The 15,096-nt window shown below is 51.5% G+C and overlaps 1 protein-coding gene across 1 annotated transcript; it reads left to right on the forward strand.

The window, feature by feature from the left end:
- The first annotated feature begins 754 nt into the window (after positions 1–754).
- On the forward strand, positions 755–3,134 carry ACTA1 (actin alpha 1, skeletal muscle). Its single transcript, XM_014875165.2, has 7 exons — positions 755–874; positions 955–1,097; positions 1,259–1,583; positions 1,727–1,888; positions 2,102–2,293; positions 2,404–2,585; positions 2,717–3,134. Exons 2-7 carry the CDS (start codon positions 969–971, stop codon positions 2,858–2,860), a joined length of 1,134 nt encoding a protein of 377 aa, XP_014730651.1. The 5' UTR covers positions 755–874; positions 955–968; the 3' UTR covers positions 2,861–3,134.
- The last annotated feature ends 11,962 nt before the right edge of the window (positions 3,135–15,096 follow it).

The following is a 15,096-nucleotide window of genomic DNA, read 5'->3' on the forward strand; positions in this document are numbered from 1 at the left end:
CTTTTCACTTGCATAGTACCTTCAGCTCGTCAGACATGACTTGCCTGTGAGACCGCACTCCTTTTGGAAAGGGTGAGCCACAGGGATAGCTGAAGGGTTCCCGTGTTCCCTGGCCGAGCTCAGCGGCCAGCAATGGGCACTCGTAATGGCATCAGCATTCACGACAACGTCAGGCTTCTGGGATCAGACCAGGATTAATCCTTTACCGGGCTTCTCTTCAGGCATTTGTCTGACAGATGTTACCCCGTGCATTTATTTGCCATTTTTAAATCACAGCAAGAAAACGATGCACGGCTTAACCTGATGTGTAAAGTTGTGGGTTTTGCATGAGCTGTAGCCGTGTGCCCTGCAAGTCGGGGATCTACCTTGTCACTTCTTCTCTCCCAATTCTCTTTGTCCCGCTGGGCTCACCTATAGCTATGGGAAAGACCCGGGTGAGACTCGTTTTCCTTCGCAGCCCCAAGCTTTGGCACGTGGTGGCCGCGGAGCCGATGGCCGCTCGCCTCCCGCCCCACTGAGCCCCGAGGGGCTCCCGGCCGCCCCCACCTGCTTTGCCCTTAACGGGGCCGGTGCTGCCGGGGGATTATTTCGGCCCCGGCCGCGGGCGGTGGCGGGGGGGGCTCGGCAGACGAGCCTTATACGGCCGGGCCCGGCTCACCTGGGCCGGGGCCAGGAGCGCCTTCTTTGGGCACCGCCGGGCCGGGGCCGCGCCGGGCCCGACGCCCAAATATGGGGACGGCCGGGGCCGCATTCCTGGGGGCCGGTCGCTGCCGCCGCCCGCCGTGATAAAAGGCTCCGCGGCGGCCGCGGCGGCCACGAGTGACCCGGCGAGGAGCGGGAGCCTCTCTCTCTGCCCGACGCGCAGCCAGCCCAGGTAAGCCCCGGCCCCGCCGCCACCGCCCGCGGCTGCCGGCCGGCCGTGAGGCTCAGCCCCGGTGCCCTGTGCCCCCGCAGACACAGCCGAGACCATGTGTGACGAGGACGAGACCACCGCGCTCGTGTGCGACAACGGCTCCGGCCTGGTGAAGGCTGGCTTCGCCGGGGACGATGCCCCCAGGGCCGTGTTCCCCTCCATCGTTGGCCGCCCCCGCCATCAGGTACGGCGCACTCCCCCTCCGAGCCTCCCCGCACGCCCTGCCACAGCCGTGGCTGCGGATCCCTGCTGCCTTCCAGCCCTCCGCATCCTCCTGCCTTGCTGGGGAGCCCCGTGCTGCTGCCCGTGGAGAGGTTGCTGAGCCCCCGCTTTCCTCCCCTGCAGGGCGTCATGGTGGGTATGGGTCAGAAGGACTCCTACGTAGGAGATGAAGCCCAGAGCAAGAGAGGTATCCTGACCCTGAAGTACCCCATTGAACACGGCATCATCACAAACTGGGATGACATGGAGAAGATCTGGCACCACACCTTCTACAATGAGCTGCGTGTCGCCCCAGAGGAGCACCCCACTCTGCTCACTGAGGCTCCCCTTAACCCCAAAGCCAACCGTGAAAAGATGACCCAAATCATGTTTGAGACCTTCAACGTCCCTGCCATGTATGTGGCCATCCAGGCTGTGCTGTCCCTGTATGCCTCTGGCCGTACCACTGGTGAGTGTAAAATCCTGCTGGCCCCTCTTCCCCAAGCAAGGACACCCAGGACTGGGTCCCCTACCTCTGACAAGCGCTCTGCCCCCCAGGGCAGGACCCTCTGTGGGCCACATCTCTCAGATGGCTGCTTCTTGTCTCCTCAGGTATCGTGCTGGACTCCGGGGATGGTGTGACACACAATGTCCCCATCTATGAAGGGTACGCCCTGCCCCATGCCATCATGCGCTTGGATCTTGCCGGCCGTGACCTCACGGACTACCTGATGAAGATCCTGACTGAGCGTGGCTATTCCTTTGTCACCACAGGTAAGCACCATTCCCTTCTCCAATAAGTTCCTTCTCGCTTCCAACCCTCGCACTTCTAGAGAGGCTCTCACCCCGTTGCAAGTCCCGAAAACAGTCCCTGGCGGGAGCTGATGTGTGGCTGAGGGTCTGGAGTCCCAGCAGAGCTGTGGAGGCAGTGCAAGGGCTCCCTTTTCCTCTTCTGCAAACACTGATGCCTTTGCTTCCCCCTGACAGCTGAACGTGAGATTGTCCGTGACATCAAGGAGAAGCTGTGCTATGTGGCGCTGGACTTTGAGAACGAGATGGCCACCGCTGCCTCTTCCTCCTCCCTGGAAAAGAGCTACGAGCTGCCTGATGGGCAGGTCATCACCATCGGCAACGAGCGTTTCCGCTGCCCAGAGACCCTCTTCCAGCCTTCCTTCATTGGTGTGTGCCCCCTTCCCTCTCTCTTCCCTTGGCAGCTCTCCCCTCTCTCCAGAGTCACCACATAGAGCTCTTGCTTTGCACTTAACTTGTGCCTGCCTGTTTGCCCCCAGGTATGGAGTCCGCAGGTATCCATGAGACCACCTACAACAGCATCATGAAGTGTGACATTGACATCAGGAAGGACCTGTACGCCAACAACGTCATGTCTGGGGGTACCACCATGTACCCAGGTATCGCTGACCGCATGCAGAAGGAGATCACAGCCCTGGCCCCCAGCACCATGAAGATCAAGGTAAGGCTGGAGCACGGAGGTGCTGGGAGCAGCCTTCTCTGGCCGCCCTGCGTGGGGCTGTGCACAGCCCTGCGCCTGCCCCCCACAGCAGAGTCCTGTTTGCTGACCTTGGCTCTCTTGGTGTTTTCCAGATCATTGCCCCACCTGAGCGTAAGTACTCTGTCTGGATCGGTGGCTCCATCCTGGCCTCCCTGTCCACCTTCCAGCAGATGTGGATCACAAAGCAGGAATACGATGAAGCTGGCCCATCCATTGTCCACCGTAAATGCTTCTAAACATGTTTACATGATCACTTTGCCAACCACGCTCAGGATGACAACCTTCAAGGTTGCAGGCAGCTGAGGGCCTGCAACAGCCATGTAACTTTCTATTTTGTAACAATTTCTGGTTACTGTTGCTGCAAAGCTCCATGTGACACAGTGTATGTAAAGTGTACATAAATTAATTTATTTTATCTCGTTTTGTTTGTTTTTAAAACCAACGCCCTGTGGAAGGAAACAAAAAACTTCAAGAAGCATTAAATCATCAGTCATTCTGTCACACCCCTAACGCTGTTGTTTGTCGTCATTTGCTCGGGTTCTTCCGTCACCTGTGGGCGCAGCGTGAGGGCGGTGGGTGGTGGGGCTGAGCTCCCAGGACAGGAGGGGGACTGGGACAGGAGGGGACAGGACAGGACTCCGTGACTCCCTGGGGATGCAGGATGCTCGGGGGCACTGCGGGGTGGCTGAGTGTTGCATCACGCTGCTGCGAGGGGGGTGCCCTGCACTCCGCACTGCGCCAGTCCCAGGCGGGAAAGGGTTACCTGGAGCCTTTGCTTGCAAAATATTTCTTTTGGCTCAGCCTGCCAAAAAAGTAGCCCTGGCATGCTCCCGAGGAAGGCAAGGCCGGGGCTGAGGGCAGGTGGCGGGCGCAGGTTAAATAAAGAGCTTTCCACTCCACTTATGGGAAGCCCACCTGCCATGGTGCTGTCCCCGGGGGGCTGAGGGCAGCCAGGGCCACTTCCTCACCCTGCCTGACACGCTTGCCCTTGCCAGTGGTCACGCGTGAGGAGCTGCCTGCTAAGGGACCACCCTCCCCTCTGCCCCCTTGAGCCATCCCTTCCCGGGATCACGTCCTGCACTCAGGAACTTCCTGAGAGCCCGAAGGAAAATCCCAGGGGCTTCCCCTTGCCAAGGGCGTTTGCCTGCCCTGTTTGCCCATGAGGAGGCAGAGCAGAATGGGAGGAGGGAAAGATGCTCCTGGCCTGTCTCGTTTCTTTCTTACTGGGGCAAGGGGGCTCTGGGACTCCCCTTTGTATCCAGCATTCACACACATCCCCCAGGTGTTCCCTCTGGGAGCTCCTCTCTCTCTGGGAGCTATCCTAAAGCCCCACCAGGTTTGTCACATGTTCCTGGGTCAGGGCACATGTGCAGGGACCATCAGCCTTTGAAGGAGGAGGATTCCTGGAGCATAGGACCCTGTCATGAAAGCCATTCCTGAGTTTTGGGGTGTCCTTTTGCTGTGGGAGACAGCTGTACTAGGGAAAAAAAGGTTATTTTCAGATAAACTTCCAGCCCAGGAAGTTTTGTTGCTCTGCTGTGGCTATGCTAAGGGTACATTTGTTTTGCATTTTGGCTGGTTTTACTTGCGTTAAAGTGCCACCCATACATGAGTTCACGCTTTTGTTTAGCAGTATCCCAAAGCAAAAGCCTGTGGGAGGAGCTGCCCGGGTCCTTCCCTGGTATCTGAGGGCAGGGAGGGCTGTAGGGCGGCCCTAAGGGCTCTCAGTGACTGGGGATAGGATGGAAACGAGTTGCTTCTCAAAAACAGTAGCTTCTCAAAAAGCAAACACAAACTTTTATTGCCATTTGTGTATTGGCACATACTCCATCTGCCAGCTCCCTGCTGGGATCTTGGGAGGTGCTTAACATAAAGTCCTCAGTACCTGACCTCTGATCTCAGGTTCAGTTGTGGCTTAGGTGGTGTTATGAGACGGATTTTAGGACCCGCTTCTGTAATTTCATTAAAGGACTGTTTGAGAAGCACAGATAAAAGTTAGCTTAGAATAGTAGCCTCATGAGTTAGCATTCTCCACTTTTTCACCTGTAATATTAATTTATGGTCCTAAACCCACAGCGGAACAGGCTGATTTTTGAAAGGGGGAGTGATGCTGAGCCAGTCACTCATCTCCAGCCTGACCAACATCAAAAGGATCAGGAGATGCTTACTCCTTCTGAATGAAGACCTATATTTTGCAGAGCCAAAGCTGGGTTTAGGATCCCTCATGTGCACAGCTGTGGGCAGAGGTGAGTCCTTCAGCAGTCAGGGTGTTGCACAGACACTGAGAGGCTGATGCTACTACCACTGGCATGTCATTGTCTGCTGCCCATTACAGCAGCATTTGGTCTAACTCTAACCCACAGCATCAGGTATGCTCAACAGCCTCAGTGCCAATCTCATCCATTTGAAGATAAATGCCTTAAATTACATTCTTACAGCTGGGAAAAAAAAAAAAAAAAAAAAAAAGATTGGTTTGGGTTGCTCAGGTTTTAATTTCAAACTTAAACACTCTCTTTATTCTGAAATGAGCCTTTTATTTGGGCTTGGGGTTTTCCTTAATATTTTTAGCAGTTGAAGACACAGATTGTTTGGAAACAGATGAGTTGGATTTTCATATGGCTTCCATTGGAGGGAAGGTGTTATGGAAAATTTTACTTGTGCACAGCAGACTTTGTTTGGTCTTTGTTGTGCAGTTCTCAATAATTTCATTACCCTCCCTGCACCTCTAACAGTGCTGTTGGCAGCAGGCAAAGGATCCCCAGGACCCAAAGGATCCCCAAGACCAGCATCCTCTGTTTTGAGAAAGGCAAAGGGATAAATGGGGCATCAGAGGAGTAAAAGGGGATAGAAGGATGCAGGACACTCCCAAACTGTGGGAGGGAGGGTAAGGTAGGGGAATGGCTTTTGCCTGCCAAAAACATCCTCTGGGGCTGCAGCTCACTGCTTGCTCCACAGCCATCTGGGTCCTGGGCTGGACCAGTGCTGGACAACCCTCCATAACTTTGGTCTACATCCAGTGGGCAACCCAAGAAGCAAATATCACCAAAGGATGGAAAGTTTCAAGAGAGGTGAAGTCCTTGAAAGGCCAAAAATTATGTGGGGCTGCTTAGATGAGCCTGGGAAGCACAGCCATGACTGGGTTTTGATGTAAACTTCCCCCAGATGGCAGATGTCTGGGCCATTACCTCAATTATATAAGGAGCTAAGGGAAAACCTGGGCTCTGAGGGAAAGTCTTGAGGGAACCTCTGAACAAAAGAGCAAAGGAAATCCTGGAGAAGATGAGCACACCAGAGGGGTTTCCTAATTTTATTTTGATACAGATTTTGCTAAAATGGAAATCTGCATTTGAACAGAGAGCAGAATGTGGACCAGGATGGGCTATCCTCCCACAAAGGTTATTTGCCAAGGGAACTGGCACCCCAGCATGCTTCTCCCCTTGGGTTCCAAAACTGCAGAAACAAAAAGCACTTTGACCCACAGTATTTACTGGGCTTGGTATTGCTGAGAGGACCTGAACACCCCCTCAGACCTGACATCAGTGCAGCCCCACTGTGTACTCTATTCACTGTGTGTCTCTTATGGACATTTGGCCAGTAATATTTATTCAGTATGTTTTACTAAATAGAGGACAAAATAGAGGCCACTGGAAAATTATCATCACTTTTCACAGGAAACTCCTAAGCAAAAAATTCTGTGGCAATCTTTATTTCTGATAGTGAGGCATTAAAATGAAGACCTTCAAAGAGTCAAATAATTTTATTGTCTGATAAAATTTTATGCTATTTCTATTTCATTAAACCACAGGAAAAATAATTGAATGAAACATTTATTGTTAGTGTTTATTTGCTTATTTATTTTTTTTTTACCGAACAGGCATTTTTCTTAAAAAAAATTTAAAAGCTATGCAGTTGTATAGATTTTTATGGCTCATCTCCTGGGGCTGGAAAATGGAGTGCACAAGGGTGACTGTAACTTATTGATCAGCCAGTGGATAACTGCAGGCAGTGCTGGTGTGCAGGGCTCCCATGTGGGACAGATACCTGTCAGTGTGGGCTGTTTTAGCAATAGGAGCATTCAAAATATCCCAGAGCCTTGCGCATTTTCCTGGGAACTGCTGGCAGCTTGGGGGATCCTCTTCAGACCCTCATGGCCAGAACATGCTCTGGAGGGACCAAAAGGTTCTGGCTGCAGGCTTTGGGAAGTAGTTGTGTTTGCATCTTGCAGACACTCTGTTTTTTCATTTGTCCAGGATCTGAAGAATTAAGCAGCTGCTGATTGCTATGCAGCAGGGAAAGCAGGAGCATTGCTGGCTCCCACTGGGGCTGTGTGCTGTGTGTGATGGGGAAGAGCAGATGTTGGAGAAATCCTTCATTTCCTCACTTTTTTCCTTCTTCCCCCTCTCCAGGGCACCCTGTCAGCCTTGAAAGTGTCCTGTCCTGTGCAGAGCTGGGGCAGCAGTGTGCAATCCCCCCGCACTGTGGTGGCTCTGGGCAGCTCCTCCTCTGTGCTCGCAGGGACCACAGCCAACCCCCGTCTTGTCTTGGCTGCTCAAGGCCATGCTCTGAAAATAAAGCTGCAGCTTGGAGGCAGTTCTGGCTGTTGATGTTCAGGGAGTGCCACAGGCAGCCCGGGAATGAGCCTCAATGTAACCCCACCTCAGGGAGCTGCATAAATATAGATCCCTGGAAGCAGTTTTCTTCCTTGGCACATCACTCCCACCCATAACTCACTCCAAACAAACGCTCCCTGCTCCCCTGTGCCCTCACTGCTTGGCTTCCAGCAGCTTCTCACTCTTCCAGGGTAAACAAGGCTTTAAAATTGAGAAATCTACTGCTGGAGGGAGGAGGGAAAAGGGGGAAGATGGCCTTGTAAGAAGACTCTGACACATGCTCAGAGATGAGCAGCCCAAAGCCAGCATCAGCAGGCATCAGCCCTTGAGCCTGGCTCACGGAGGCACGGGGACCTGGGCTGAATTTGCAGCGGAGGTCATGCCTTGTCACACTTCTGCTGGGTTGTCCTCTTTCCAAAGCAGAAGTGCTGCAAGGCTTCAGGAACAGGTGTGTAAGGAGATCTCTGTATGGAGCTCTGCCCCTCCTGCACTACATTCCGCGCTGAAAATTAAGAGGTCCAGGTGCTAAAGCTGCCCGCTTTCTTGCCACAAGTTTTTCAGAGTGGTGTGTGAGGACTGAGGCACTTTGGAAAAGTGGGCAGTGGAAAAAGCAGGGAATTTTCTCTATAAGGGTTTCTTATCCTGGAACTCCTTATCCTCAACAATAGAAAAATTTAAAAAAAATAAATTTACTTAGAGCTACCAGAAATTCCTTATCCCAATCATTGTGGAGTAGTGATGGTTTTATTCCTACCTAATCCCAGCAGCACTGCAGCAGGTGACAGGCCATGTTTCTGTGACTGCAGGAACCAAGCAGTTCGCATTGGAAAGCTGGTTTTCTTTCTCCTTTTTCCTTTCCCATACCAAGCCTACATCACAGTTTTCCTCCTTGACCATGAGCAAGTCAACATTCATAGCTCTGTTGCCAGTAAAGAGGCTTTTCTATTTTCCATCTCAAAGGAAGATAAAGAGGAACAGCTAATGTCCATGAAGGGTTTTGAGATGTTGTCATAGAAGGTGTTTAGGGAATGTGAAATACTTGTGATCCTAAATTTAGCTTTGAAAGTCATGCAGCCTAGTTTCCTGGCACAAATACCAGAGAAAGCCTTGAAATCTGAACATTTTCCAATTTCAGCCACAAGCTGGAGGCTGCAGTAGCCACAGGTGGCTCTGAGAATCTCTGGATGTGCCTCCTGCAAGTCCTTTGCCTTGCTGAGAGCCCAGACCTCCCACTTCCTCCCAGGATGTTCCCACCAGCAACCCAAAGCAACAGCAGTTTCTTGTTCTGGGTGTGATGCCTCTATATGGGGCCTCCAAGGGCCCTTTGTGATAAGATTATTCTTCAAACCTAATAGAAGTGGCAAATTTAGGAGAATTATAGTGTTCGAACCAGTCCACTCAGGGAGCATATGCAAAATCTTTCCGGGAATAAATTTTTTAGGAGAAACGTAGTGATTGATTTTAGACCTGAGATTTATTCTCTCTTTCCTTAATTTCTGTTAATTTCTGTGAAGATAGCCCATCCTGGCCAAGACTGCATGGTCAAAGTCTTATGATTCCTCTGTTCACATTTGATGGGTTAAATACCAGACAGGTTAATAAAGAAGATTGGTTCTGCTTAGACAGCAAAACATGGTATGAAGTGGAACGTGGAGCTAAATTCCAAAGTCAGCTTTAAAAGGGTGTAATTTAATCCCTGAGGTATTTAGCTTCTGCTGACACCTTGCTGTATTTTTTTTTTTAGTGCCTGCTGCACAAGTTTCTGAGTGGAGAAGCAATTGTTTTACAGAAAGCTGATGTAACTCCTGTTACAAAATCTTGATCAGAATCCAGAAACCAGGTGTAGCTCTGCCCAAACTGGAGGTGGTTGGCTTCTTCACCAGTTTCAGCTTCCCATGGCAAAGGCTGCAGCAGGACTGCGGGCAGCCCAGGGGGTGCACCTGCTGAATGTGCATCACATCACCATTTAAAAATAAAAAGGGGAGAGAAAAGAATAACACGGAAAATATTGCAAGGCCAGCAGATAGCAGGGGGAGAGCTCATGCCTGGGCAGGGGGTTTGGGCAAGGACAAAACAAACACTGGGATAGAGGCATAGCCACGTAAAGAGGAGGCATCTGGGATGTTCTGCAGCACAGAAGTAATGGAGAAGGCTCTGGGGTGCTGTAGTGACATTACATTCAGTATTCATTTCTACTATTTATGTGTGTCAGATTGGCTCTATTTCAGCATTGCAGCAAAGTTTCAGCCCGTGTACCCAGCCTCAGATACCCTCTGCTGCAATGCAAATGTGTTGGAGTTGATTCAGCCCCACTGAAGTTGAGGGGGTACCAGCAGATTTGGTTAATTTTTAAGTACTTGAATGATCAAGTCCCAGATTGAGTAAAAAAGTCATAGCAATAAAAGCAATCACAAGAGGAAGCAGAAAGGAGAAAGAAGGAATAACTAATTTTGCTGCTGTAGGTCCAGAACCCTGGCATAGCTTGAGGCCATGGAATGTATAAGATGTATGCACTGAACCAGTTGCCTGTTCTGTAGAGATTTTATTGTTCATTTTATACGTCACGTCTATTTTTCTCCATTTTCTGTGGAAGAATCTGTCTGAATTAAGGATCAATTGAGCAAATGAAGAGCAGTAAGTCTGGACCACAGGTGTTCTGTAGGAGCTGTAGTTTTGACGACTAAGATACATGGATGGGGGAAAAAAAAACATTAAAAGAGAAAATGTTTTATGGCATAACTGTTATGCCATTGACTTTGTGCTGGGAAAGAGTGCTGAGTTGCAGTGCTGGAAGCAATGTCAGGTTCAAGCTCCAAGGAGGTATTTTCCTTTCTAACTCAGGTTTGTCTCTGACCAACACAAAGGTAAGTGGCTTTGGAATAGTTTTGGAGAAAGTAACATAAATCCACTGACTGCATATGGGAAGGGTGTTTTTATATGGGAGGTGTAACTGTAAGGAGGGTTTGGTATTGCTAAATGAATATTTAAAGCAAATGTCTGATAAGTTCTTCACTGGCAGTTTGACTTGTGAGTCATGTTGCACAGTCCCCAAACATGCCCCTCTCTATTTATAAAGTCATGCCTTGCTATATCTGACTCGCTAAATAAGCCTTTCAAGTTGTAGAGGGGATTCTAGCGGCATAGTGTGGGAACCAGGGAATAATTCGGAGGAGTAAGGGAAGTTAGAAAGGACACGACAAATCACTGCATGCTGACTGCCCTCTGAAGACCAAACCAAATGTGCTGCTGGGCTTTTTCACCATGAAAAAGTCCAGGAGGCAGGAGTGGATGGCTTCAGTCTGCTGGGCACGAGGTGGAGAAAGAAGAATAGAGTGAAGCTGAGCCCCTGCAGGTGCTGCAGGATGTGTGGAGGAGCAGGGGGAGGTTACTCCAGGGAAGCATGCCAACAAACCCTACAGCCAGTGGTTTTCTCCCTGTGCACAGTGCCTGGAGGGAGGCTGGGGAGCTGCTGGAGCTGCTCCTTGCCGCAGCTATGGAGTGGAGTGGAGCCTCAGTGGGGGTCCCTGCTGGAATCTGCCCGGGTCCCTGCCACACCCGGGAGCCCTTTCCAGGTCACTGCCCCCGGCTGGCTGCGGCTGTGGGGAGCCTCGGTGCTGACAGGGCTTAGATGTGCAGGGCAGGAGGGAACATCTCCGGAGCTGCATCCTCCTCCCCGGGGCTGGAGCTGCAAGAAAGCATGTTTCCAAATGCTGATAACATAGTGGTTATCAAGTAGGTGCAGGACAGGGAAGATGAGGCAAAAAGACATGAGGAATGCAGTGGAAATTGTACTGGGAAGCACAGCAGGGTTGCCACTAAAAGCAGAGGGAAGAGTCCTGGCCAATTTTGTCCATCTCCTCTTCACACACAACAGGCAAGGAGGGACAAACACATGCAAATTGCTTTTAAAGAGTGGTTTGGATGAATGCATGATCCTATTTTTTCCCTGTCAGTCGTTTTTCCATCTGAAATGGTGGTTATCTGCAAATGACTGGGCAAATAAAAGATGAGGACTGAATGTGGGACGCATGTACATCCTGAGTCTCTTGCTGAGACTTTAGTGACTGAAGGAACTGGTTTTATTCCTGCTCACATCTTTCTGTGCACAGGAGCTAACTGCTTTCTGCTGGACATGGTTTGGCTCTGAAGGACTCCACATGAAGCCAGTTTCTCTCCTGTCCAGCTCAGCAAGGCAGCACTGCCGTAGTGTTCATTCACCTATCCTGAGTGCCTTCCTCCAAAGAGGTTTTGGAGCAGACAGTGGGTCTGAGCACCATGGGGACAGCATTTGGAAGCAGTCACACGGGGCTATACAACTACAAATGAATGAGTGTTTCATTCATTTGAGCCAGAGGAATGTGTTTCTCTGGTGGTTTTATTGCAGGGAAATGGGGAACAGGATTGTGGGGTTGACAAGGATGCCCACGCAGCTGTGAGAATGCCAGGAACACAGGTCAGAGTCCCAAACTTTCAGTCTCCTCTCTCAGGAGTAAAGCCAGCTGCCTCACCAGCCACTGCCAGCAAAACACCCTGCTCAATAAGCTTCTCCTGTGAGCTTAGCTCAGTGAAGCTTTTTTAGTTCTGTGTCCCCCAAATTTCCTCGCAGTGCCCACCATCTCTGATCCAGGGCAAGTGGGGCAGGAGGTCAATGTTGGTGCTGGGGCAGGATTTGACAAGCTCCACAACCAGCTCCTTTTCTGCTCCAGAAACAGCCCCCTACACCATCCTTGGCCCCTTCAGTGCCAAAATCAGCACATAATGTTGCAGAAGCAGCCTGGCTGATGCTTATAGGGGTGTTCCTGGCTGTGGATGGCTCACTTTGTGTGGGGTGGCAGGAACTGGTGGATTTTTTGCAAGGAGAAGTCTGATTCACAGGAGACTCAGGCTGCATTCCCACCAGCAGGCTGGGGAGATGAAAGTCAGCCTAACACCACTCTCCAGAACCAGCAGGTTCCCTGTGCTAAGTGGGTAATTCATTATAAACAATATATGCAGATGTCAGCGCTCTCTAGGGGAGCAGCTCACAAGTGGTGCACAGGTTCTTTTCAAGAGCATCCATTTGTCAAAACCATTCTCAAGATAATTTCTGGTGCCTCAGAGGGATGCTGCGTTTCAAACTGAGGCTTTTCCCACTGGGCACATGTTTTGCTTGCTCCCCATCCTGTGAAAACTGAAATCTGAGTGCCAAGCCATGTGACAGCAGAACTGAGGTACCCTTCTTGTAGGGATGCTGCAGGATCCATAGCTGCTTTTGGTTGCAGCTGGCCTTTTTTGGTGGCTGTCCTTGTGAGGAGGCTGCTTTGCTGGAGTGTGCTAGGATGGAGAGCACTAGAGGGGATAAACAGGTGCCTGGAGACAAATGTATTAAAATTTTAATCTGGAGAGACCTGGGGATATGGCTCTAATGTTTGCTTTTCTGTATTTTAAATCAGTACTGGGTTTTCTGAACAGCTGAATTTCCTCTCAGGAAGTGATGAGGAAACCCTTAAGACATGATGGGTGATTTTACAGGATGCTATGTGATGTGAGAGGCTGCAGATACACCCCCTGCTCCCCGCCAAGGTGGCCTGGTGGTTTAGCTACACAGCTGGAGGAGGCTTGGCAAGGCGGGTGTGTGTCGCCTGCTGGCCGTGCAGCAGGGGCCGGGGGGGTGCAGGACAATGCCAGACCACAGGCCGGGATGGCTGACATCCAGCTCTGATGGCTTCAGAGCCGTGCTGACAGCAGGGCTGAGCCCCCGCCGCAGGGCTGTCCTGCCGCCGGCAGCCACCAGCGGGTCACCGGCATGCGCTCACCCTCCCCAGGGTGTCCTGCCTTTCCTCGCCTTCCTTCCCAGCATTTCTTCCTGCTCCCTCCCACAGGCAGAGCCGGGGGGATGCCGAGGTTGTTTACCCAGACCCAGAAAGCCCTTTTCCAAAAAGAAAACTGCAAAGCTGGTGAGGGGTTGGTAGTGCTTAGCACGTATGTGTGTGCTCAGGCTGCTGGCCGGGGTTGCTACCAAGGCAAAGGAAGGAGCACGATAAGACTTTAATCTCCCTCCTCACAGGGGATAAAGAACCCTGCCTGCCGTGGCATTTCCCAGCCCGGTAGCCAAAAGGCTGATCGCAAGCCTCTCTCTAGCTGCCGAGAGCCGCTCTCAGGGGGTTGCACATCTGCAGGCTCCAAGGGGTTAAAAATAGATCCCACCCCGCTGATGGCACATTTTATGTCCATTTAAAGGTGTGCCATGCATTTCCATCCTAACAGTGCTCCGTGAGACCTGAGCAAATGCCTTCATGGGGCTGACATTTTGTTCAAGGCTCTTTCTCTTTCCTAAGCCCACGGCTCCCCGGGCTGGCTCCCCACTCTGATTGCTATTTCGGGGGGCTGCGTTTGCCCCTGGCCGCCCTGCTCTGAACGAGCAACTGCAGTGTGATTGCTGGCATGCCTGTGGTGCTCTTCCCTCAGCCCTGCCCCAACACACAGTCAGCAGATAATGGGTTTATATTTCTGAGCAACTCAGGGAGCTGCTCTCTAAACGAGTGAAATGTTTTTTGGTGGGTTTTTTTGGTTGGTTGGTTGGTTTTTTTAATTTTGGGGTTTGGTTTTTTTTTTTTTTTTTTTTTTTTTTTTTTTTTTTGGATAAGCCAGAGAATATCTGTTAGAAAAACGCCATCCTTTCTGCCCCTGGTTCATGTTGGCCGTGTGGGATGGCTGCACTGCCCTTTGGGGTGGACATCCCAGCAGCGTGCCATGTGGCACACGTGCTCCTCCAAGCCTCCTCCACGTGTGCTATAGGAAACACCTGGGGCTGGAGCTCTGTGCTCCGGCCACCCCAGCTCGTGTGAGCCCCAGTCCTGGCCCGACCCCTTTGGAGCTGCAGGGGTCGGGTCCCTGCTGTCACCTCCCATCACTGGTGGCAGGGGTCTGAGCTGTGTGCTGGGCACGCTGTGGGCCTGATACAGGCAGAGTCCAGCCTTGGTGAGCCCTGCAGGTCGGGAATTTCCCACACATGGCTCGTGGGGCCAAGGAGGCTACGTAGGGTGTGCGTGGGCTGATTATAGCACACAAACAGGCACCTGAGTGTGTTGAGAAGCAGCAAAAGCAAAGAGGAGCTGGTGCTGTGGAGAAGAGCAGGAGTGGGGGCTGGCACGGTGGCACCAGTCTGCACCCTTTGAGCCATGTGTTGCTGCTGCTTTGGCAGGGAGAGGGGAGCAGGGAGCAAGGCAGGAGCCCATGGCAGGGGAATTCCAGCAGGTTTCCTTCCCAGAGTGATGCTGGCAGGAGCTGTGTGCTGCTTGAAAAGGGGCTTTCTCTGCTGGCACCCGCCAGGTCACGGACAGACCAGGCCAACACCTCATGCCATATGAAACCCAAGAAAGCTTGGATAATCTCCAAAGAGAGGATGAAATTCCCATATCAAGCAAGCTTCTCTGTAGCTCTGCTGAAGTCCAGGGAGGTTTGCCTTTGTGGGAGGACCTGGGTACTTTTATAAGGGGCTCCATTCCTCCCCCAGGAGCCCCCAGCCAGTCAGCATGGCTGAGACCATATTAGGACTGTCTCTCCCCGAGTCTGAACTGAGTTTGCACCAGGTTTCCCATAGGAAGGTTCCCTGCAAGGTTCCCCCCTGCACTGCCTTAAAGAGGCAGTGAAGGGCAGCATCTTTTGGGTGAGAGGCAGAGACAACAGGACCCCACTGCTCATCCTTCAAGCCAGCACTAATCTCAAATGTGTATAAGCGAGCACAAGCCAAGGTGCCAGAGGGGAGAGAAGGGGGAGCTGTCAGCCTGTGCTCAGCCTATTGCTTGTGATTTTCCAGCTCACCTTTGCCTTCTTCACCACCATTTCCCATTTTTTTCTGCTGCCCCTGTGCAATTTTGGTA

Source organism: Sturnus vulgaris, chromosome 3 (assembly GCF_052056855.1).
Source record: "Sturnus vulgaris isolate bStuVul1 chromosome 3, bStuVul1.hap1, whole genome shotgun sequence".
Classification (NCBI taxonomy): Eukaryota; Metazoa; Chordata; class Aves; order Passeriformes; family Sturnidae; genus Sturnus; species Sturnus vulgaris.